We start from the raw sequence: 26,245 nt of genomic DNA, 5'->3' as shown, positions 1-26,245 counted from the left end.
GTATATGCATATATATATATATGTGTGTATATATATATATATATATATGCATATATATATAATAAACCCAAGAACAATTTAGTTACATTTAGTGATATGAATAATTTCTGTCTCTGTTAACTACACATGATTACATCTTGTTCTTACAGACTACAACCACACCGATGAAGTCATTTGAAATCCTTAAAGAAAAAGAAAGAAATCAGATGTGGATTATGTGGATAGGAGAATAAATGTGGTGCTTCTAGATGTTATTCACCTTATTCATGAATTTGTTATTCTGCATATCAGACATTTCTTAAGCTTGATCAAATAATGAAAGGAGATTATTTCACCAGCTTTGGGTGTTTTGAACGATCTTTCTGTATTCTCCAAGTGAAGAATGGTTATCACAAAATCTTTGTGCTCTATTTGACGTTCTATATTTGCCTGTTTTTTGTTTTTAAAATCAACCTGCTGTCTGAAACCTATACAATGAGACTTTTGAGACTATAAACAAGTGTAACATTTAACAGTATTTATGATACATGGGGTTGGATCTTTATTGCCTGAATAATTTTATATTTTTGTTATCAAGTGATGGGACTGAATTTTATTACAGTGGCAATGTCTTCTATTAGCAGATCATGTTTCCTTTTTATAGAGCTGCATCTCGATAAACTGACATCAAAATTAAATTTTAAAAAATTCATTTTAAAATTTGGAACTCATACAGATTTATTACACAAAGGGGCATATTTGAAGTATTCATGTGTCTTAATTTTGATGATGATGGATTACATCTAACGGAAATACAAAATTGTCTTCATCAGAGATCTACATTGTTGTTAATTACCAGAACTAAGTACTTGATCAGGGCTCCTTTTGCATGAATTACTGCGTCGTGGCATGGAGGTGACCTCTGAACCACTTCTGAAATGTTAAGAATTTCCAGGTTGCTGTAAAGCCAGCATGCTGCAACCAAGCACATTAATACCATGGTCATTAAACCTAGTATTGGTGCTTTAGGCAGTGGTGGCAGGTGCCAAGTCCTGCTGGGAATGAAACCAGCATCTCCATAACGCCTAGCAGAGGGAAGAATTAAGTATTCTACAATTTCCTGGAGGATGGCTGCGCAGAGTTGGACATAAAACACATTGGACCAACACCAGCAGATGCCATGGCTCCCCAAATTATTCCTGACTGTGGTAACTTTGAACTGGACCTCAAGGAACTTGGATTCTGTGCCTCTCCACTCTTCCTCTAGACTCTGGGAGTTTGATTTTCCAAATGAAATGTAAATTTTAACTTTCATCTGAAAAGAAAACTTTGGACCACTGAGCTACAGTCAAAGCCTTTTTCTCCTCAGCATAGGTAAGGGGTTCTGATGTTGTCTTTGCTTCAGGCTTATCACAAGGGATATGACAGCTGCAGCCCAAGAACTAAGCTCAGAGTTCACAGAACTGGCCCACAGAACCTTCGGTATTTGAAGACTGTGTTAAAGAATGGGCCAAAAATCACACCTGATAAACATGTGTTACTAGTTTCTCCGAACAGGATGGAGCTCTTGAAGTTGTCTCCAACAAAGGCTTTTGTAAAAAAAAAAAAAAAATTTCAGTAAGCATGTTATTACTTTTTCCTGTGTCAGTCCATTTTATTACACACCATTTAAGTACATCTATATTTTGATTTGTTTGCATATGTGGACTAGGTGGGTTGTTACAAACATCGTGTGACAATTTTATGTCATTTGCATCTTGAGAAATTTACTTAATTTAAAGTTGGTGTTGAGTTTAATACCCACAATAAATGAGTTTCCCTTTTTGAACTGGATAACTGAAACAAGGTTTTTGATTAATTTATTGAGATATAGCTCTATTTGTTATTTATTGATTTTATTTTTGAAAACACCCCCTTTTTAAGAGAGGGAACACCATTGCACCATTGCACCAACGTTTCAATCAACAATGACATTTTCTGCCAGTAAGTTCTGTCACATCCTTTTTACAATAAATCCATCAATGTGTCTGTGAACACGTTTAGTTTGAAGTTGCAAAATTCGGCACACAAAAAGTTTTTCAATGACTTTGCCGGAAACAATTTCAGGACTTCAGTGCTCGACAACATGAAATAATAAAAGATGGAACAGACAATAGGCCAGGGAGGCTGATGTGGGATGTACACGAGATGGAGTGATAGATGAAGCAATACAAAGAGGTGGAGCGGGAGTGCTTCTTACAGATGAAAGGTTACGGGATCACACGGCACTCATGCAGGCAGAGAGACGGGTCATTACATGGAAAAGGGCAAGTTTATTAACAGAGAAGGATTCAAGAGCACACCTCTGCCAAAGCTGACAGAAAATAAAGAGCTTTCTCCGTCTGCTGGTTGCTGTGAAAGGTGAGTCAGATGCTAGGAGTAAGAGTGCAAGTTTAAAGCTTAGAGGTAAGCTTTATAAATGCTTTTGACTTAAGAGAGACATTTCTGCCCCAAAAGACAAATAAAATAACTGTATTTATAGCTATTATTGGCCAAGTGAATGAATGCATTTATACTAAAAACATGAAGAAACTAGTCAGAAAGTTTCCCTCATATATAGAGACATGGCATTTATTTGCACCACTGTTGTAAAAATTTAAGTTTCAACAGGAATTATCAGTAGAAAGGTAGAAAGTCAACAGGTTTTGTTTGCACATCGTTTGCTGTAGCTCTGAAACTTGTAAAGGAGATTAGGAAGCTACATGTCAGATTACGATAACAATCAAAACCAAGAGGTAAACTTAGAACAGAGTAGAAGAAAACAACTTATGAGCCAACAGCAGACTGAAAGGACAAAGCCAAAAGATTTCTATGTTTTTGCACATAAGTTTATAACCAAAAGGAGGCAAGTAAGGGCACAGGAAGGGTTTATTATCCTTTAGAAAATCCAATATCAGGTATGTGAAGGCATTACATTTATGTAGTGAATTTTTAAATGTAAAAAAAATAAGCAAATACATCAGCAGCACTGAATATGCAGATAGTAAAAAACATCCAACATCCAAAGTTAATGTCAGAAAAGGTAGAAAAAAATAAATGGAAATATTGTTAAAAATGTTACAAGTTTTATTGCAATTTATTACAAAACCAATCTAATCCTACACAACAGTCCTGTAATACATAATAAAGGTCAAATTATTGCCAATAACATTGATGCTGTAATTACAATGCAATGCCCTGCGAGAAAACCTTGGATCCCGCATTGATTATAATGTTAATTTGACACAACGCTGACGTAAACACCGTAGCAGAAAATATTCCCCATGGCAGCTATGGTCGAGGTATGGCTGTGGCCTCACTCAGAGGCCTTGCCACACCAGAGGAAAACATAAAGGGAGGAAAACATCCTCATGATGTTAAATCTTGCAGTGTTGAACAGATTCTTAACCCTGGTATAGATTGGCCTGGACTTCCTAAAACAAGTCTAGTTGCCCTCTACTTAAGCACTTAGAACGGATACTTCATATTTTTGGGATTTAATCAACAGTGCTTTATTGGGTTTGACCTCCTGCATTATTTTGCAATGAACTTCCTGTCGGGAATATAACATTTTTAATATAAAAAAACTCACATTTACAAGGACATAACTGCTTCATTTAGTGCCTATGGAACATCAAGGTAACAGTATGAACAAGAGCTGGGGATCCACATTGATAGCATAATTTGTTCGACTTGATCTCAGTGTTTTGTTTGGGATTTTTTAAATATTCTTCCAAAATTAGGCAAAATGTAATTGTAAATTTCATGTAATTTGTTAGTTACATCAGATAAACAACACTTTATTATTCTGCTTTTTAAAATGTCCTTAATCTGATATTTGAATATCATTGTATGGTATTGGAATCTTGGAATTAGATTTATGTTAAATTACTTCGACTGAAAATATTAATGTACACCTTATGTGCTTGGATTTAAATTAAAATTAATTGACTATATGTTATGTTTGCACTACAAAATCTTTCTACTTAAATCATTAAAGTAGGATAAAAACTAGACTTAATAACTGCAGTATGGGAAAACTAGCATTAATTTGTAATTTTCAAAAAGCCTTACCTTAATCAGTCAATATTTCAGTCAAATTGTTTTCCTTCTTGTAAGTAAGTGGAAAGTGTAGCATCCCTCTTTCAGACAGCTGACCAGCAGTGTACAGTAACTTGTGCAGACTGGCAGTGTTGAATTATTTTCTGCTCCACGGTGCAGGAGAAAACACGTCACTCCAGCTCTCTCTCTTGCACCCATTAAAAGGGGCTTTAAACCATTAAAACAAACGATTTGAGATTTCCAAATTGGAACTTTTCAATACATTGTAATATCTTGATACTAATAAGGCAAAAGTTATTCATACCCCAGGCAGATACAGGTTAACGGTAATCTTTTAATTTTACCAACATATTTCTTCTGTCTGGAAGTAAGAGTACCATTTTGGAGTGGCCAAGGCAGAGCTCTAACCTGAATCTAAGAGAGAGTATGTCGAAGGAGCTAAAGATTAGGGTGCTGGTAAGTAGGCCTTTCAATCTCAAAGACATTGGCCGCCATCCCCAAAGAAAAAGCGACAATGTACTAGTGAAAACACAAAATGCTGGCCAGCGATTATAAGAAGGGTTTGACGGTTTAAATACCAAAAACAATTTACCCATTTATTCTTAAGAAGGGTACAAGTAATTTTCAACATGGCATTTTTTTTAAATAAAATGTAAATAAAAATGGATAAATTATGCAGAAGTGGTATATTAAAGAGTAAACCCACCATTATTCTTTAATTGAGACTCAAGAGGCAAAACAGAGGCTAGCTGCAGCTAATCAAATGCAAAACTTTGTTTGCAACTAACTGAGAAGTTTTAGCAGTACAACGGTCCCGTATTACACAGAAAATTAAACTCATTTATATCTAAATTCACAGACGAATATTTTTCATTACTGTAGACTTAGTTTATTCTGTTTTGAAAAAAATTACAAAATTGTGTGGCTGGTTTATTTTTCCTTTAACAGTCAAAACACTGCTCAGCAATATTCTTGCTAACCTTGCTCCTATATCGGTTGAATTTAAAATGTCAAATGATACTGAATAAGTGCTTTGATTTAAAAACAGATAGCCAGTACTGAATGCTATTCTGTGTTGTTCTTCAGTACTCCATTTCAAACAAATTGTGTGAGACTCAAGAGAGTTCAAAGGATGACAAAGAAGCAGATGGGCACAGAGAGGAACAAAGAGGGACAAGGGTGATAAGGTGAGTTATGCTCTTTGGGTTCAGAGAGAGGGGATGAGCACAGATAAAAAAACATCCCATAACTACAAAAAAAGCAAAGCCAGCAGGATGCAGTAAACCATACACTGCAACTGCCAACAGGGCTTTCTTTAAAAAGAAATAAATAAATAAAAATGATGCAATAGTCTTGGCATACAATCTGCAAAATTATACCCATGGCAATAAGGCGTGTTATTTACATTAGTGGAAAATATTTTGCTTTCCTCAGGCTGAGGGCAGCTATTAAAAAAATGACATCATGACCTGACAAACCAAGCATTAGTAGAAGTCAAACCACACATGAAGAACTGTGTGGGAGCAGATACTGAAAATAGGCATGCTATAAAGAGAGAAGTTACCAAAATATGCGGCTCACAGCCTGGCACAGGATTTTGTTTTAGTAAAGAAAAAACTGCTGGACATGGATTTGTTGGGATTCAGCAAACACAAACCAAGAAAGAATATAAAACAAACCTTCCCTGAAGATTAATCTTACAGTAGATTTTGCCAAAAAGAGGACCACCAGACTGAGTTGAGTCTACTGAAAACTCTCAAAATAAATTATTTTAGTCAAGCGTAACAAGTTCCTGAGACATTATGGGTTAATGTTATAAACAAAATTAGCACAATGATGGTTGATTTCTTGGTTGAACCTGCTGAAATACTGAGTAGATCTGTTCCTATTATGTTGTAAGGTCAGAATCTGATATTTAATTATTAAACATTGATCTACTAATCTCAAACTGCAACCGAAATGGATTTGTTTATTCAGTAACATTGAAGTGTAACATTAAAAATAACAAAGGCCTCAGGTGTCACTTTTCTTTATTTTGTCAGACAGCTGGTTTGCAAATTTGACCAAAAACCATCTGAGCTTTAACATTAAAGTACTTAGATATTAGAAAATTATACTGGCGTGGTGGAGAAGTTGATATAGCCGTAGATCCACATTTACTGGATGAGAAAAGTTGTAGAATTACGGTAAAATGGTGGTCTGAAGTTTACATGTACTCATCACATACCCAAACTCCGTGTTCGTTATGGGCATTTACAAACCTGGATTTAAACATAGTTCACAATTTGATAGGGTTGAGTGTCAGAGCCATTCCAGAGACATTTCTACCCTGGCCTATTGACATGAACTTTGGGTCATGACCGAAAGTACCAGATATCGGCTACTAGCAGCTAAAATGAGCTTCCTCTGCAGGGTGGCTTGGCACTCCCTTAGAGATAGAGTGAGGAGCTCGGCCATCCGGGAGGAAGTCGGAATAGAGCCACTGCTCCTCCACATCAAGAGGAGACAGTTGAGGTGACTCGGGCATCTGTATCATCCCACTCGGAGGAGACCCAGGGAACGGCCCAGAGCATGCTGGAGGGTCTATGTCTCTGGAGTGGCCTGTGGACCAAAAGTACCCCAAGAGCGCAGCGACAACTCATCCAAGAGGTCACAAAAGATCCCACAACAACATCCAAAGAACTGCAGGCCTCACTTGCCTCAGATAAGGTCAGATAAGCCTTTGTTGGTCAGTTCATGCCTCCATTATAAGAAAGAGACTAGGCAAAAGTGGCCTGCATGGCAGAGTTCCAAGATGAAAACCACTGCTGAGCAAAAAGAACATTAAGGCTTGATGATCCCCAAGACTTTTGGTAAAATACTCTGTATACTGACGAGACAAACGTTTTGTGTGGTCTGGGGCTGTTTTGCTGCTTCAGGACCTGGAAGACTTGCTGTGATAAAAGGAACCATGAATTCTGCTGTCTACCAAAAATTTCAAATGGAGAATGTCCGCCCATCTGTTCGTGGCCTCAAGCTGAAACAAACTTGGGTTCTGCAGGCAAATGATCCAAAACACACCATCTAGTCCAACTCTGAATGGCTGAGGAAAACAAAATGAAGACTTTGGAGTGGCCTAATCAAGGTCCTGACCTGAATCCTTTTGAGGTGCTGTGGCTTGGCATTAAAAGATCATTCATGCTCAAAAACCCTCCAATTAGGCTGAATTACAACTATTCTGCAAAGACAAGTGGGCCAAAATTCCCCCACAGCGCTGCACAAGACTCACTGCAAGTTATCGCCAATGCTTGATTGCAATTGTTGCTGCTAAGGCTGGCCCAACCAGTTATTAGGTTTAGAGGGCAATCACTTTTCCACACAGGGCCATGTATGTTTGGTTTTTTTTGTTCTACCCTAATAATAAAAACCTTCAATTAACTGCATTTTGTGTTTAATTGTGCTGCCTGTGACAAATATTTTAATTTGTTTGACGATCTGAAATGCTTAAGTGTGACAAATATGCAAGGCAATAAGAAATCAGGAAGGGGGCAAACACTTTTTCACACCACTATAGATTTCAAAGCAGTGGGGCTTATGTACTGCATTTGAGATATCTGATTGGAATCGTTCAACTCAAACACAAAGAAGATTTATATTTATTAGTTTCTACATGATCTCTGGCTTAGAGTTTTAGCTTTTGAGCATTGTGTGAATGATGATTTTTTCTTTTTTACATGTTCAGAATAGTCATTCCTAATGTATTTAATTTCCCTTTGGGATTAATAAAGTATTTTTGAATTGAATTGTATAACAAAGTTGACTGTATTGAGAAGTGCAAAAATACATACTTAGCAATAAACAATTAATATAAATTTTTTAGTAACAGAATGTAGCCTTTATGGAATCAGGAAATGCTGGAGTAAAACCTGAACAGCTAATTATGCTTTGACAAAAACACATAACCCTCCTCTTTACATATGGGTTACAGTCAGCTGCAGAAAATCTTTAACATGACACACTGAAAAGATACCGGTTTGTATAAGCATTCCTATCCATGAATCCTTATCCTTAAACTTGGATGACTTTAAATTTTCTGCTTCTAAATTCAGACAAGACAGAAGTTGTCGTCTTTGGACCAGAGGCTTTAAAAAAGAAACTGCTTAGTCAATCACTTGACCTGGATGGCATTAAATTGACCTCCGATAATAAAGTAAAAAACCTTGGTGTTACTTTTGACCAGGACATGTCATTTAAATCCTATATTAAACAGGTTTCTAGGATTTCCTTCTTTCACCTCCGTAACATTGCCAAAATTAGAAATATCCTGTCCAGGAGTGACACTGAAAAAGTAGTCCATGCATTTGTTACTTCAAGGCTGGACTATTGTAATTCTTTACTATCAGGATGTCCACAAAATGCAGTTAAAAGCCTTCAGCTGATTCAAAATGCTGCAGCAAGAGTTCTGATGAAAATTAAAAAGAGAGATCATATTTCTCCTAATTTAGCTTCCCTTCAGTGGCTCCCTGTTAAATCCAGAATAGAATTTAAAATTCTCCTCCTCACATATAAAGCCCTTAATGATCTAGCTCCATCATACATCAGAGATCTGATTGTTCCATATGTTCCTAACAGAGCACTTCGTTCTCAGACTGCAGGTTTACTGGTGGTTCCTAGAGTCTCTAGAAGTAGAATGGATGGCAGAACCTTTAGTTATCAGGCTCCTCTCCTATGGAACCAGCTCCCAGTTTTGGTCCGTGAGGCAGACACCCTGTCTATTTTTAAGGCTAGGCTTAAAACTTTCCTTTTTGATAAAGCTTATACTTAGAGTGGCTTAGGTTATCCTGAGCTATCTCTGTAGTTATGCTGCTATAGGCTTAGGCTGCTGGAGGACATAATGACCACTTTCACCCTCTTCGCTACATTCTCACACTACTCTCTATATTTGCATTATTTGCTGTTATTTCAGTTTTTAACTTTATGTTCTCTCTTTTCTTTTCCTAGAAGCTACACCTGGCCTGACTCTGTATCTACCTGTGACACCTTTCTGGAGAGGGGCATCGTCCAAGCTTCTGCTGGCAACAACTTAATGCTCACCCTCTACCGATGATCCACATGGCCCTGTCTTTCAGTGTTTAACCCTTTCTCTCTCCTAGACATGGCGATTGACTGAGCTTTTACTGTAACTAATTATATGTGCTCTCTTTCAGACTCTAATCTTGAAAACTGGCTCAGAGTTTATCTGTTCATTCTTTCTAGGTTAAAAGTCTAAAGGAGCTACATCCACTAACATTTACTTTTCCTTCCCATAGAAAGTACTCCTGGATCAGTGCTTCTGTGTTCTTTTTGTGTCTCTGCTCTGTTCTCTCAAACCCCCAGTCGGTCGTGGCCGATAGCCGCTCACATTGAGCCTGGTTCTGCTGGAGGTTCCTTCCTGTTAAAAGGGAGTTTTTCCTCTCCACTGTCGCTACATGCATGCTCAGTATGAGGGATTGCTGCAAAGTCAACGCCAGTGACTGTCCACTGTCTCTACATGCTCATCCGGGAGGAGGGAATCCAGTCACTGACTGGATGCAATCTGCTGGGTTTCCTTAGACAGAAAAACTTTTTATCCAATTTGAATAAATAACTAACTCTGACTGCACTGTTCAATGATTAGGATTAATTGGAATGTATGTACCTGACTTTTGTGAAGTGCCTTGAGACAACATGTGTTGTGAATTGGCGCTATATAAATAAAACTGAATTGAAACTGAATTAACCATGATCTGTTTCAGAATTGCATGCTTTTCCAGACCGAAACTAAAATTTGCCTCTATGGACAGTGAGTAGGAAAGAAATCTGAGTTAGGATACTAGCAGCTTCAGTGTGAGTGCAGTTCTCCAAAGCTGTCAATAACACACAAGCACAATTCCTGTGGGAGTGCCATCACTCTAAAGATCACAAAAAGGCCAACATGTTCCATTTACAAATTCAGTGTTAACTGACACCAAAGCACACTGGACATGAAGTGCATGTGAAAAGCATTTTGCTTCACTTTAGTGACCCAGAAGAGGGAGCACAGCACAAGAAAATCCTTGCTGTAAAATAACCGCAAAATGTATCTCAAACAATCTCCAAAAGAAGCACCCCCCAATGCAGTTTTGTTCGTAAAATATTTTGTTAAATACAACATTTAATGTTAATACAGAATATATTAAAATTAAAATACAAAATTGCTGTCGGTTTTGGATTAAATGAATTGTCCTTGGCCTAATGTGGCCTACTTTAACACAATAGCATTTAACATCTTTATCGTTTTCAGAATATCCAACTCAAAATCTATAAAACAAAAAAAAGTTTGCTGCACTAAATTTTAGAAAATATTAAGCTGTATTTACCCCATTAAAATATGAATATTCATATACGACCCCAAAAACAGTACAAATAGGTTAACGCCTGTCAAATTCCTAAATAATTTAAACAGGAAGTTAACATCAACGTTCGCTAGACTTGGAACACAGACCTGGAGTCCGAGTCCAGTATCGAGCATAAGTCAAGTCGTTTTTGTTTTTTTGGGGCGTTTTGCGACTAACAGCACTTCAGTCACATTCTCCATTGCAGGTAAACATTACTATTTACAGTTTTTTAGGCAGTGCTGAAATTGGGCATTTTCAAGCATTAGAATACAACTTCTTCAAAGGAAAGCATTTTCAGACACAGAGGGCAGAAGTAGCTACCAAATTTTTACTCTAGCTAGGCTGTAAACTAGTCATATTGTTGTATTAAATCTACAAAACTTTCAGCCTATAAAGAAAACAGTTTATCAAAAGTGTAATTATATCAAATAAATTGAACAAATTATCTAAAGAAAGATTAAAAGAATCACCTTTCTTTGCTTTTGCTTGTCTCACTCTCCAAACAGTCTTGTGGATCTCAAAGTTGTAATTTGGTGGCAGGACTTTGATTGCTTCCTGTAGTTCAGGGTCTTGGAGGATTTCATCTGGAATTTGATTGGCTACCCGCCGTGGGCCCCGAACTGGAGAGAAAATTGATTATTGTAAAGTTACCGATATGAACAATACCCAGGTTCAATCAAAGGAAATAAATACATTAGACAGGTCTGAAGGGCAGTTTGCCAAAAATAAACTACAAATTCAACAGAAAAAAAAAATAGTGTGAGGGAGAAGATTGAGAGAAACATATATCACTAAAACTAGATTTCCACACATTACTGATGAGTTTATAATTCATTAAAATCAGAGAAGCGTTGAACAAAAATTTAATACCCAGGGTACGAACAGGATTTCAGTCACAGCAATAATGTATAAATGAAAGAACCTTCAGAATCTCTCCTCTATCACACTGGGCCTTATTGTGACAGCTCACATATCCACAATAAGTATACGACAAATGCATTATTTTGTATTACATATTGTTAAAGTTTTTCTTTTTGAAGAGGGAAAATGTTTCATTTTTTTAAATCATAAGCCTTAATAGAAAAGAACTATGACGGTACTTATTTATAATCTAGTCTTTGCAACCATTTGTTTGGGTTTTTCCTCAAAAAGATGAACCTAAAAGAAATCCTTGTTCTTTGGAAAAAAATATGTAAAAACATTAAATTCAACAGAAAACATTTCAGCTCTTTCCAATATGTGTAAAAACATTTACAACAAATAGTTTCAAGTTAGACAGAAAAAAAGCTGTAAGAAATATTATGTTGAAATCATTTTAGTATCAAAAACTCTTTGTAGAGTTATGATGGGCAACAAGCACGGAAGTTATCCGCTGAAACAGTAATGAGGAATAAAAAAAGAAATAAAACTTCTACATTAAGATTTTTCAGCACAGGGTACAGCAAAACGTACTACAGAAACTTGCTGAAAACAGGACTGAATGTTTGTCATGGATCTGTGACTTATTGGTTTAAAAATAACAATTTACAGAGAAGCAGTCTGTGGATGGTCAGGTAAAAGACATTTTCAGAAATGAATAACAAATCTACTCCTGGGTGTATATGGACCTAGTCAGTATTGGCATGACTAACTGAAAAAAAAAAACATATTCCCACAGTCACTGATAATATGGACATGGATAAAAAAGAAGAACTGAGACAGATTAAAGTTTTTAAACTAACTTTGAACTTTGAATTCTTGCCCCCTTTTTTCATTTGTGTAATTTTAACGTGTGATACCCTGAAAAACCACTTGCTTACAGATTTCTTAGGTTTTTCTTCGGTTTTTGCGGTTTTAACGAGCCCAACCCAGGCATGATTACTTCCTTACCTTTCCTTTCCAATGCAGAAACCACTTAAATCACAGAAATAACTTAAATAACAAAAAAGTGTACTGAGGAGGCTAAAATGTAACTTTCAAAGAAAGTTGCATTTTGAAAAATGCAACTTCCAAACAAAAGAAAGTTAAATTTTGAAAAATGCATTGTGTATCTACTCAGACTGTCTCCACTGATCTATAAGATTAATGAAATACAAGCTAGGATGGAAATGGCTTGGGGTTGAGGTATGCTTGAAAAGGTCAGTTGGTGAATCTCTCTTTTTTTGGTCAAATAAATAAATAAAAACCGAACTTGCTCAAAACTTTTACTTCAAATTCCCTTCTAACAAAAAGTAGAGGCTTTGCTTGGGACTTGCATATCAGTGCTACTCAAATAAAGGTTATAGAAACATAAGCGGAAAGCATTTGATAAAGAGAAAACCGTTGTGACGTTTTGCTGTAAGTATACTTTTATCTATTTATCAGTTTCCATGTCCATTTTCACCCAAACGCTTACAACTGGCTTATAGAGAACTACGTTTCTTTATTGATAGAAAGTGATACAGTTCAACACTAAATATTGAAACCATGTATTATCAAAGGAAACGTTGTAATCAACCTAAAATACACCCACTATGACATTGACGTATTTTGAATTAGAGACATGTAACGCATCATGTTGTTCCTCCTACTACACTTCCCATCACTGTCAGGCAGAGCTGAGTTAACAGCAAGTCGATTAAACTGTGTCTCACTCACACTGTTAATAAAACACTGACTGAACATTAAAATATGTGCCAAAATATTTATTTCATTAGCAACAATGTTTACCTGTGGGCTTTTTGACAGCAACCATCTGCACTTCACTCGTGGACGCAGCCATGTTTGTTCACTTCTAAACAAGAAACACGTGAGAGACAGAAAGGCATGTCCAATCGCTCGACGAGGGAAGTCACGATAGGCTGAGCATCGAAGTCATCGATGGGACATCGCGGGACAAGAGCAGAAAACCAGCAAGTAGTTACGTTAAACTTACGTCAGATATAATGGAGACATTTTTGCTTTCACAAAACTAAAATATAAAAGAAAAAAAATAACACACCCACATACCCCAAAAGAGATAATCAAATATAATGTTTTTAAAAAACAAGATCAAAGTGAAAATGTACCTACCAAATGAATAATATATTTTACATCGGCAATGAGGCAAAAGTGGTTGCTTCAGCGTGTTTTGCAATATCATTATTATTATTATTATTTTTATTGTTATGTCATCTTAAATATGTTATGAAGACCTCCAGTGTCAGGTACGCGTCCCAGGCTGGTGCAGACAAGGACACTTGGCAGTGAGAGGGATGGAGCAGCATGGTGCCCTGTGGAGGGGCTGAGGCGGTATCACTCTTTCCTTCCTCCCTAAGCGCACAGCGATCTGATCCATAGTTGGAAACCGATGAGAGATCTTTCCACCTAAGGTGTCAGAAATGTAAGGAGAGGTGCGAGCCGAATCAGAGCGGGATCTGGAGAAAAGCAACGGAATCCAAGTCCACATTAATAAGGATGATTTGAGGAGTCTGCGCTGTTAATCTGGCATCAAAGGCGAAACGTGAATCATTTTAATTTATGATAATTATAAGTTTGGAGGACTGTGGTGAGATTTGGATGAGAATTTGGGCATATACATCTAAATCTCAACAGCTTTTTTGGGGGGAATTTTGGGTCTCAGTTTCCCAAAACTGATCTGAAGCCTGTGCGGTCATTCAGGTCTAAGAGGAGTTGGTTGGGCGAGGGGTTTCTGCTGTGCGTCCTAACACGCCGGAATTGATATTTCAGACTTGAAGTACCGATTTGTTGCATCTGTTTCACAGTGATTGTCCTCATTTCCAAGCTTCAACTGAGGTGTGTCGGACTTTTTAAGAGAAAGGAGCTTATTGTTGGTTAAAACCACGGCAGTCTACGGCTCCAGCTGAATCCAAGGAAGCGCACGGAGATCCAGAGGATTGACAGCTGACATTATATTCGAACAGACCCGGGATCCGCTCCCGATTGACTCCAAAGGTGAAGGAGCCAGTTTCAAAGCCTGGAATATAAGAATCGATGAGACGCGCAGGACGCAGGACGAAATAATCCATAGACCATCAAAATGTTCAAACGGGGTAAGTCTCAAGTTTTGCTCCAGATTCAGTTTCTCACCTGCAACGTGTTGAGACGGATATGATCTGTTTTGGAATAATACGTCCACTGCTTGTACTCCTCCCGGTTATAAGCAGATGTTTAAATATGACACATTCATAAGACACCAGGCTGCCCTGCAGATGTGTTATTACAGATGTTGCGCCATTTGAGGCGTATCTTCAATTGGCACAACAGGCTCTGTAGGTCTGTGGTAATTAAATATTCATCTGCGTGAGGATACACTGGGATGCACTGTGTGATATTAATAAAGCTGATGCCGCACTGCAGTTTATGAGTTATGCACGGGTCACAAGGCTATTTCTACCAGCGTATTCTACTCACTCTGTTTGCTAAATCTGGTGGGGGATAACTGCAGTAGTCTGACCCCCTCACAGGTAAAAACAAAGAGCTCTCCAAACTTTTAATATCTATATCCCCTGGGAAGATTCACATGAGACCACACTCGTACTTGATGGGATTTTTTTTTGTGTGTTTGTCCCAAGAACTGCTTCTATCATTCTGGCATTTAATTGGCCATAACTATCTCCACAGTAGGGAGAATAAAAAGCCCTAAGAATGAATTACAGTACTACATGCCCCCACTGTGCAATTATTGAGGGATTTAAATAATAATAAAATTAAACTGTTTCTCATTTTTGCTGCGTCTCCTTGATACCCCTGGGGGCGCCTGGTGATCTACTTCAGCCACCATCGTTTGGTTTATGCTCATGATGATGAGTAACATGCTCCTTTGTTTTTTAGCAATCCAGTGAGCAAGTAAAAGCGTCTGAAATGCCTCATAGAGTGCCTTGTAACATTACAACCACAAACTTCATTGTGGTTCATTGGGGTTTTATGTGAAAGGGCACATACATGCTTTTTAATTTAGGTCTTACAAATTACAATGTGAAAAGTGTGATGGGCATTTGTATTCAGTCTCTGTGAGTCAGTTACAGCTGCCAGTATTTTGGGTTATGTCTACTTACTTTGTACGTTTTGACACTGAATTATTTGCATATTCTTTACAAAATAGCTCAAGTTCAGTCACATTATAAGAAGAGCATCAGTGAAGACCGATTTTCAAGTCTACCCAGGCGTTCTCAATTGGATTTTAGTCTGGACATGAACTGAGCTATTCTAATACATGGATATGCTTTGGAAGGTGAACTTCCACTCCAGGTTAAAGTACCTTGCAGCCTCTAACAGATTTTCTTCAGGGCTGCTCATATTCCCCTATGAAATCTTGCCAGCATTGCTGTCCCTGCCGGAGGAAAGCATCTCCATTGCATGATGCTGCCATCACATTTCATTACGGAGATGTGCTGTGTTGGTTTTCCACCACACCTATCATTTTGAATGTTGGCCAAAAAAATCCTATTTTGATCTCATCAGACCAGAGCCTCTTCTTCTACATGTTTCATGCGTTCCCCACCGTCTATTGCAAACTGCAAATGGGACTCCTTATTGCTTTCTTTAAACAATAGCTTTTCTGCCACTTTTCCAAAAACAGTAGACCTTTAGAGTCCATGAACAGTTTGGCTATCAACAAATTCTTCCGTTTGAGCTGTGGATCTCTGCCGCTCTTCTAGAATTACCAACAGATCTGCTTGTCTGCATCTGATTGACAATCTTCTTGCCTGGCCTGTCAGTATAGGTAGACAGGCATGTTTTGGTTGGTGTATGGTGGTTCCATAGGCTTTTCGTTTTACACATCATGAATTAAAAAGTGTTCTGTGAGATGTTCAAAGCATAGTATTATTTTATAACCCCAACCTGCTTTAAACTTCTCCACAACTTTATCCCTGACCTGTCTGGTGTGTCCCTCGGTCTTTATGGTGTTGTTTGTTCACAAATGTTGCTTAACCAAACCTCTGGGACCTTCACGGAACTGAGATTTAATTTAGGGGTATCAGATGTGTAGGTGCCTGAATGCTTTCTACACTCATGACACACTTTAAAGATTTTTATTTGTAAAATAAAATTAAGACCTTGTTTTGTTTTCCTTTCTCTTCACCCGCTACAGACATGACAAAGTGTAAAAACGTTCAAGGGAAGGGGTGTAATTACTTTTGCAAGGCACTGTATACACACAAAAATATACATCTTCAGTGGTGGTCAACAAAAAAACCCATGAATTGTGGTGTTTGTATTTATTTAGAGTCTCCTGTTAAAGAAACTCTTCTGTTTAGTGTTTATTTTCGCTGTGTGCCTGCGGGGCGAGGGAAAACATGTTCTTTTTTTCTTGCTGCCATCAGATTGATTATTGCTGTTCCAACAGTTGAGATAAAGCACACCATAGTGATGACTGCTTAAAGCATTGGCACCTGTGAGAGAGGATATAATCCTGCCTCGTCAAAGCTACACATGAGACATGGGCATGTATAGAAAAATACCAAGGTTTCACAGTATCAGGGTATTGATATTATAATTTAAAGCGCTAATGTACAAAATGATCCAATTGTTTTTGTCTGTAACATCTTGCCAACCAGGTCCCACCTTGTCAAATATAGTTTTTTAACAGCATTACCTTTATAAGAATGATGGATGGGCTCCTTTGGTTTCAACACCAAGAGTGAACGACTGAATATATTTTCAAGGGGGAGAACTGGTCTTTTCTGTGTGTACAGAAACATGAAGGCATATAGGAACACGAGAGCACTGCAGGGAGGATTGAAAAAAGCACCATATTAATTTACCTCATAAAGAAACACCTTAAAAGATAAGAAAGGGACAGGAGAATATCTGTAATCTTTTATCCTATTAAACTTTTGATTAATGGATAGACATACATTTTTTGCAAGTACAAAATAAAATATGATACATTGAAATAAATTAAGATAAAATAAAAAAAAACAACAAATCAAAATAGTATGGAAAAATAAAAGTGCGTTGCGGATCCACCAAGCAGATTTTGGTCTGCCAGAAAACATGGTTCTTGGTTTGTTTGCAGGTGAACCCCAGGTGCTGTTCATTTCAGGCTCAGGTAAACGTATACATACACAGATTTTTAACAGATTTCTAAGAACATTCTGACATCAAGAAAGTCTCTTGGAAGTATATGCTTTTGCTTGAGCTGCAAAACACTAAACTTTGGATGTCACTGCAGAAAAGAATCTCCCTGTATTTAACAACTGGCAGCAGAAGAAGAATGAGTGCCAGAAGACCATTTCAGAAGAACAAGTATAACTTGGAGAGCTGAGCAACTTTTATGTATTTTTGAGTATATTTCCGCCATGTCTTTTTGTCCAGACTTGTAAAAGGAAACGTGCTTTCAGAAAATACTCTGACACACTTCCTGTTTGATGAGTGCCACTTGCACTGTAGACCTACACAAAAAAAGTTACAAAAATGGGGAAGTGCAAGACTGGCCTAAAAGATCAAGAGAACAAGACAAATGAGAGTTACTTTCTGCATTTTCTTTACAAGTCAACTGAGCACAATGTAACATTTCTAAATAATGAAAGGATAATAGATGATCATCGACAGACCCACTGAGATGATCTCTTATCACACACATTTATTTGTCTGTTGATCGGTAAATAGAGAACAGACTGGTGCAGGTGCAATTTGCATGCCTCATCTCTGCTCTGACCAAGGTTTTTGTATGTAAATCAGCTGTTTTATCCCCTTTGCAATCCAAGACGAATATAAATCTCTTAATTCAAAAGGAAGGAATTCAAAGCGCTGGATTCAGCCGTCTGCCAAATGTGTATGCCAACGAGTCTGAGTCTACAACAGAGAAGCAGGGATGCGTCAGCTTTGGCAGGAACAGTGCAAAAGTTCTCTTGTGAATTTGAATTTTTTTGCACCTGAAATTACACATTTTATAAGGAGCCAGGATGAGGCATCATGAGCAGCAGCCACTGTGAGAGATCCACCATTCACAAACACATACCAGGAAAGCATCGTGTTGCATCCCTTCCTAGGCTGTGGTGGGCTGTGCCTTCTTATATATTTTAATGAAGTGTGCATGTAGGTTTTGTAACGATCTACTAGTTTGCACTCTAAGTTAAGTCCCAATTCACAACAAAATGTCTGAACACATCCAGCATATGTGAGTCTTTCCTGTCAGTCACTTTGAAAACATCTAAGTGATTCTACATCTGAGTGTACAGATCTATATTTTTGTAGCCATGCAGACACACATGTCAGGTCCATTTCTGGCTTCACCGCTATGACTGCCTCTGTTTTTTGCTTTCACAATTTAACTCTATTTTTCTTTTCTCAAAACCAGCCAGCCACAGACTGGGCACAAGGGATGATCTGTCAGAGCAGCTTTCAGATGGAAAGGACAAGATGTCCACTGAATTTGCTATGCTGTGTCGTGCTGTAATTGCAGCTACAAGTTATTTAGGAGTATTGGAAGGGGCTCGGCTAAGGCCTTTTTTTCTGCTAAAACACACCAGAAGCACAGGGTGACTTGCATAGACAGGTAGCTGATTTATGGGTTCAAAAAGCATAATTTGAATCCACCTTTGTGTGCATTTATTGCTTAGAAATTCACATTGTTTTTCTCCTGGTTTGACCCATAAACTAAGCTCTGCTGACCTGGTAGTCATAGATCTTTCCATTCCCAAAGGTGCAGTTTTATTGTCATTCCAGAACAGCTTTATTTGTGAAGTCTTAAAACATGCTTAGCAGTATCTCAGTTGACATGAAACCAGCTCTATTTTTTACACTTACCAGTACATCATTATTGCATTATGATTGTATTTCAAAGAGAAACTACTTCTATCCCACTTTTGATGGTACTTAAAGAGGAGTTTCACCAGAGAACACAGAGAACTGGGTTGCATTAGGCCCTAAAAGCGCAAATCAGACAGCAGCAGGAATACTTTCTAGTTTGGATTTTGCTAAACATTTGCATAATTCTTGGATAAAGTCATTTTAATTGATGCTTAAATGTTGACTATACCATGAGTTAAAGGCATTTGTTGTTTCTTTCAAGTGGATTTTACATGGAAGAAAAAAAGATTTATTGCCGATTTTAGCTTGTAAGAAGTTAAAAAAATGCTAATATTCAAATGTCCAGTATACATTGGTTAAGTTAATCGACTCCTTAAATCAATATATACACTATATCATCATAAGATAAAATGTAATGTTGCTTGAAACCTAAACAATCACCAGTAATCAATGGTATGCGCTGGTAACAGCAATTATTTTGCACATTTTTAGGAATTAGTTATTAATTAAGGCTTTTTACATATATAGTCACAAAAAATCAGTGGTGCACACACATACACGCATACACACACACACACACACACACACGCACACACACACACACACACACACACACACACATGCACACACACACAGAGAGATGTCCTATCAATTTTGTTTTTTGTAAGTGTCAGGCTTCCAATATAGGATTAATTTGAAACACATCTGTTCTAAAATAATTTGATGTGATAAGCACTTTTAATGGAATGTAGCTCAAAGGGAACAAAGAAATTGTAATTGCTCTCCAGATTATTAAAGCCCTATATTTACGAATATGTGCATTCAAATCAGCATATGTATGACTAGTGATTTGTTGAAATGTTTAAATCTTGTGTTACTTATTATTCAAAAGAAAACAAAACAAACAGATCAGTTTGTTCCTTAACCTTCCCGCTGCGGTGATTGATGATAATGCAAAGATAATTACTTCTAGAAATTAGAACAATTTTGAAAGCAGCTTTAAATGGCTGTGTTAGCTATAGAAGTAGAACATTTCTTGTATTTTTCACATATTTGCAAACAGGGATGGAGGGTTTGTCATTAAGGATTTCAGCAGGGCAAATACAGAACAAAGAAACACCTGTGGCCCTGTAAAATAAGAGCGGCTCTGAGCCTCAAGCTTGATTTTTTTTTTTTTTTTTAACCCAGGGATGGTACGGCTCATAATCATTAAGTACTCTGGTAATTATTCCAAAGCAAAATATGGATGTCATTAAAGCAAATACGTTTCTTTTGTTAACAGCTGACGTGTGTTTCCCAAATGGAGCCACAGACAATACTTTCAGCAAACCTAATAATTCTAAATGTTGACACAAATTTGCACAAGAGCAATACAAGACCCATCTGTCACTGCTTGTGGCAAACATTCAGCCATCATAAAGGGCCAGAGAAACTTGCACTTAAAGAGAAAGACTCCTTGCTCATTTTTTCACTGGCCTAATCCTCTCAGAGCCTTGGAATGTGCCATCACTCCTTGTCAGCTCCACACCGTCATACTTTTTGGTGTTAACTCGGGTTTATGTGCGAGAGAGGGCCAACAACTGAGTTCGAGAGGAGAGGAGGTTTGAAAAGAAGCGAAGAGGATAATGTAGAGGGGTGCAAAAATATAAACCTCAAAGTGATCCCTTTAAATCTTTCTAAGCCGCCTGAAAAATAGAAAGTAAATCTCAGTGGAAAGTCGACGTTTCTACTCTAGTCTGACACTTGTTTAGAAGTGCAAGTCTTAAAAACCTTCTACCCCTCTGTTGAAAATGGTAATCAAAACATCAAGTAGATGCATGGAGGTGAAAAACACAAGCACAAAAAAACTGCTATTTTTCTTTTTCTTTTTGCTGGAGCTTTCATGCAGTAGGATGGAGAGAAAAATGCACTGAAGTAACTGACTGATTGGTATTCCAGAGATCTGTCTTAGAAAACACAGAGTCTAAGATAATTGACAGAGAAACAATCATCGGATAGCTGAGTCACATTTATTAGACGACCAGACAGTGCACCTCGGCTTCTGTCAGTGAATTCAAATGTCTCATTTAGCTGAAGGAGATTCTTGATACCCTAAAGCCATTTATTTAGCACACAATACTCAGGAGGGTTTCTGTGGGAGATAGTGGCACTTTTTGATCATATTTCTCCTAACAGAAGATGGCATATAATTAGTAGGTATGCGAGTGAGTGTGTGTATGTGTTCGTAAGCAGCAGTGCCTGGCATGAGTGTCCCACTGAACTTTGTTTTTATTTCTGGAAGCCATTTCACATTTCCCTTTCAACCATTTCATGATGTATTAGGTCACAAGGGGTCAGAGTTCAGAAGTGGATGCAGCAGAGGACTGTCTTATTAATGGGGCCTTAAAATACTTTTGGATTTCTAATTAAAATTAGGGGTTAAAATTAACTATAAGTGCACAGAAATAAAGTTTTATTGCTGTTTAGACAAAAAAAAAAAAAATCACCTGATTTAAGTGTAAATGACATTTTCTTTCCCTTTGTTGTAGAAATGAAATGCAAGGATAGTCATTAGTGGATGATAATGAGGTGAAGGAGACAAACAACCTAAGACCCGTTGGTTTTTCTAATATTAATAATTAATTTGTGATTAAGTGGCTAATTGGAGTTTAAAGGTCAATGTCAACTGGAATGCCATGGATCTTTAGGAGCCAGAAGGGAGGACGGGAAGCGGCAGGGGGAAGACAGTCCAGGAGACTGTTGACAGTAATCCCAGGTGCTCTCCTGTTACAGTGACAGCTCTACCCCATCTTGAGGATTCCTCCCCAGGCAACATTGCCTTTGTGCGCTGAGAACAGCAGTTCAGCTACACCAGCACCTGGTCTTCTGCCCTTTTGGCATTGAGAACATGAAAAGGCATATCCTCCAAAAAGGGAAGAGGCTAAAAAGGGGGGATTATTGTACAGATGCAACAATTAATGTGCCAGAAAGCAGAATTAGCTCATTTTCCCTTGTCTGGCTCTGACTGGAAATCTGCATTTCAAATGTTATATACGTTGGTATGTTTTAACATATTCATGAAATGCATCAAAACTAAGAACTTTTACCATTTGATTTACTTTAACAGGAAGTTAAACATGAATCAGGCGATTCTCTAAAAGGTGTACATATTTATTTTAAAATTCCAGGTTTTTGAGACCCCGCTAAATCGTTTTCAAACTTTCTCCACAATTTGTGTAACTTACAGTATATTCTTTACAATAAATTGAAAACAAAAATCTGTTAGGCTGAAAAAAAAAAAAAAATAAATAAAGGGTGCTAAGCATAAGTGTGAAAACCCTCAAACTAATAGTCCAAACAAATTTTGATTCACGTAAACATACAGGTCCTTCTCAAAAAATTAGCATATCGTGATAAAGTTCATTAATTTCCATAATGTCATGATGAAAATTTAACATTCATATATTTTAGATTCATTGCACACTAACTGAAATATTTCAGGTCTTTTATTGTCTTAATACGGATGATTTTGGCATACAGCTCATGAAAACCCAAAATTCCTATCTCACAAAATTAGCATATTTCATCTGACCAATAAAAGGAAAGTGTTTAATACTAAAAACGTCAACCTTCAAATAATCATGTACAGTTATGCACTCAATACTTGGTCGGGAATCCTTTTGCAGAAATGACTGATTCAATGCGGCGTGGCATGGAGGCAATCAGCCTGTGGCACTGCTGAGGTCTTATGGAGGCCCAGGATGTTTCGATAGCGGCCTTTAGCTCATCCAGAGTGTTGGGTCTTGAGTCTCTCAACGTTCTCTTCACAATATCCCACAGATTCTCTATGGGGTTCAGGTCAGGAGAGTTGGCAGGCCAATTGAGCACAGTGATACCATGGTCAGTAAACCATGTACCAGTGGTTTTGGCACTGTGAGCAGGTGCCAGGTCGTGCTGAAAAATGAAATCTTCATCTCCATAAAGCTTTTCAGCAGATGGAAGCATGAAGTGCTCCAAAATCTCCTGATAGCTAGTTGCATTGACCCTGCCCTTGATAAAACACAGTGGACCAACACCAGCAGCTGACACGGCAACCCAGACCATCACTGACTGTGGGTACTTGACACTGGACTTCTGGCATTTTGGCATTTCCTTCTCCCCAGTCTTCCTCCAGACTCTGGCACCTTGATTTCCGAATGACATGCAGAATTTGCTTTGGAAGTACTTTGGACCACTGAGCAACAGTCCAGTGCTGCTTCTCTGTAGCCCAGGTCAGGCGCTTCTGCCGCTGTTTCTGGTTCAAAAGTGGCTTGACCTGGGGAATGCGGCACCTGTAGCCCATTTCCTGCACACGCCTGGGCACGGTGGCTCTGGATGTTTCTACTCCAGACTCAGTCCACTGGTTCCGCAGGTCCCCCAAGGTCTGGAATCGGCCCTTCTCCACAATCTTCCTCAGGGTCCGGTCACCTCTTCTCGTTGTGCAGCGTTTTCTGCCACACTTTTTCCTTCCCACAGACTTCCCACTGAGGTGCCTTGATACAGCACTCTGAGAACAGCCTATTCGTTCAGGAATTTCTTTCTGTGTCTTACCCTCTTGCTTGAAGGTGTCAATAGTGGCCTTCTGGACAGCAGTCAGGTCAGCAGTCTTACCCATGATTGGGATTTTGAGTGATGAACCAGGCTGGGAGTTTTAAAGGCCTCAGGAATCTTTTGCAGGTGTTTAGAGTTAACTCGTTGATTCAGATGATTAGGTTCATCGCTCGTTTAGAGACCCTTTTAATGATATGCTAATTTTGTGAGATAGGAATTTTGGGTTTTCATGAGCTGTATGCCAAAATCATCCGTATTAAGACAATAAAAGACCTGAAATATTTCAGTTAGTGTGCAATGAATCTAAAATATATGAATGTTAAATTTTCATCATGACATTATGGAAAATAATGAACTTTATCACAATATGCTAATTTTTTCAGAAGGACCTGTATATATATATATACATCTATATATATATATATATATATATATATATATATATATATATACCCCTCCCCTCGTTGTCTTCCGCTTTTGCGGGAACAGGTCGCGGGGGCAGCAGACTCAGCAGAAACTCCCAGAGGTCCCTCTCCCCAGACACCTCCTCCAACTCCCAGGCCAGCCGAGAGACATAGTCCCTTCAGCGTGTCCTGGGCCTCTCCCCGGTGGGACATGCCTGGAACACCGCCCGAGGAAGGCGTCTAGGAGGCATCTGGTATAGATGCCCGAGCCACCTCAACTGGCTCCTCTCGATGTGGAGGAGCAGTGGCTCTATTCCGACTTCCTCCCGGATGGCCGAGCTCCTCACTCTATCTCTAAGGGAGTGCCAAGCCACCCTGCAGAGGAAGCTCATTTTAGCTGCTAGTAGCCGATATCTGGTACTTTCGGTCATGACCCAAAGTTCATGGCCATAGGTGAGGGTAGAAACGTAGACCGACCGGTAAATCGAGAGCTTCGCTTTTCAGCTCAGCTCTCTCTTCACCACAACGGAGCAGCACAGCGCCCCCATTACTGCGGCAGCCGCACTGATCCGTCTGTCGATCTCCCGCTCCATTCTTGCCTCACTCGTGAACAAGATGCCAAGATACTTAAATGAAGAAACAATCAGATAGAATGAAGGAGGGCAGCAGCATCGACAATAGATGTGGAGAACATGGTCCACTCGGACTCTATGTCTCCAACATTCCCCGGAATCTGGTCAAAGCTCTCCCAGAGGTGGGAGTTGAATACATCCCTGGCCAAGGACTCTGCCAGACATTCCCAGCAGACCCTCACTATGCGCTTGGGCATGCCAAGTCTGTCCGGCTTTCTCCTCCTCCAGCGGATCCAACTCACTACCAGGTGGTGATCAGTGGACAGCTCAACCCCTCTCTTCACCCGAGTGTCCAAAACATGCGGCCGAAGTTCTGCTGATACAACAACAAAGTCGATCATTGACCTCCTGCCTAGGGTGTCCTGGTGCCAAGTGCACTGATGGACACCCTTATGTTTGAACATGATGTTCATTATGGACAATCTGTGACTAGCACAGAAGTCCAATAACAAAACACCACTCGGATTCAGATCAGCCTCTCCAGGTGTCACTGTCGTATCCCACGTGGGCGTTGAAGACATATATAGATATATATCTATATGTGTATATATATGTATATATATATATATATATATAGATAGATAGATATATATCTATATATAGGTGAGCAGTATGTTCACCATAAATTGGAAACAGCAAATCAAACCCCTACGACAATTGGTATTGGAGGTAATACTCATATGTGGTTCTAATTTTCTGATATACCTGTATTTGATTTCTGGTTGCTGGTTGGTATCAGGTCTGCACATGCAGGCAAAGTCTCCTGACTCCTGCAATGATTTATTGCTTATTAATACTCAGATTATCCCCACTCTTTATCCACACCCCAGTCAGAGCTTGTTTATTTCAAGGTGTTTAATGTGAGAACAATGACTAATTCAGCCTCCTGTGTTTGCATATTTAAAGATGTTTATTTATTTATTTATTTTTTAATAATTCCTCCATGTGCTTTGAGGAAAATTTCAAACCACTCAGATGGGAATGAGATGACTGAAAGAAACAACCATCATCCCTTCATTTCTAAGAGTCCAATCTCTGACTGTGCACCTCCAATCACTTTCTACTCCACCAGACCTGGCCTTGTCATTTGTGGTGTTAATGAGACAGGCTGCTGTCACAGTCGCATGTAAGCTCGGTTCTTGTAATATCAGCCCTGACTTTGTTCCAGATAATGCTATTGGTACCAAGGCATCTGTCATGACTGTGGTTGACTTTAGGGAGCAGTAAGAGCGCTGGCCATAGCTGCAATCTGCTGCAATTAATTTTCCTCTCCATGGCTACCTTCTGTGGTGTGGCATCTGCAGAGCCACCCAAATGGAATCAGTGTAACCATTCTAGCTGATCTGATCAAGCCAATTTTGCTTAATTCAGCAAACACTACTATTTCTTGCATTCATCTAAAATGCTTTGTCACATTGCTTGCTCAGATTTTTTTACATGTTGCCATGTTACTACCTCAGGTTTCAGTGTATCTTATCGGGATTTTAGGTGA

The 26,245-nt window shown here is 38.5% G+C and overlaps 2 protein-coding genes across 4 annotated transcripts in view; one reads left to right on the top strand and one right to left on the bottom strand.

Moving 5' to 3' along the window:
- dph1 (diphthamide biosynthesis 1) overlaps positions 1–13,281 on the bottom strand; it is a 97,132-nt gene extending 83,851 nt beyond the window's left edge. Inside the window, exons 1-2 of one of the 2 annotated variants that reach the window (XM_047391473.1) lie at positions 13,122–13,281; positions 10,904–11,053 (exon numbers count right to left, since the gene is read on the bottom strand). In XM_047391473.1, coding sequence (XP_047247429.1) covers positions 10,904–11,053; positions 13,122–13,173 — 202 coding nt within the window. In that variant the 5' untranslated portion in view covers positions 13,174–13,281. Of the gene's footprint in view, positions 1–10,903; positions 11,054–12,302; positions 12,368–13,121 lie in introns of those variants that run through there. The other variant, XM_047391474.1, reaches the window with a different exon arrangement.
- Positions 12,457–26,245, top strand: part of rtn4rl1b (reticulon 4 receptor-like 1b) — a 255,764-nt gene continuing 241,975 nt past the window's right edge. Inside the window, exons 1-4 of one of the 2 annotated variants that reach the window (XR_007042361.1) lie at positions 12,500–12,550; positions 12,648–12,749; positions 13,140–13,307; positions 14,156–14,443. Coding sequence is in view for 1 of the 2 variants with exons in the window: in XM_047391470.1 (XP_047247426.1) it covers positions 14,431–14,443 (13 nt within the window). In the remaining variant the exon portion in view is untranslated. Of the gene's footprint in view, positions 12,551–12,647; positions 12,750–13,139; positions 13,308–14,155; positions 14,444–26,245 lie in introns of both variants that reach the window. The other variant, XM_047391470.1, reaches the window with a different exon arrangement.

This window comes from Girardinichthys multiradiatus, chromosome 18, assembly GCF_021462225.1.
Source record: "Girardinichthys multiradiatus isolate DD_20200921_A chromosome 18, DD_fGirMul_XY1, whole genome shotgun sequence".
In the NCBI taxonomy this organism is placed as follows: Eukaryota; Metazoa; Chordata; class Actinopteri; order Cyprinodontiformes; family Goodeidae; genus Girardinichthys; species Girardinichthys multiradiatus.
This window is presented reverse-complemented; position numbering and strand designations above follow the sequence as displayed.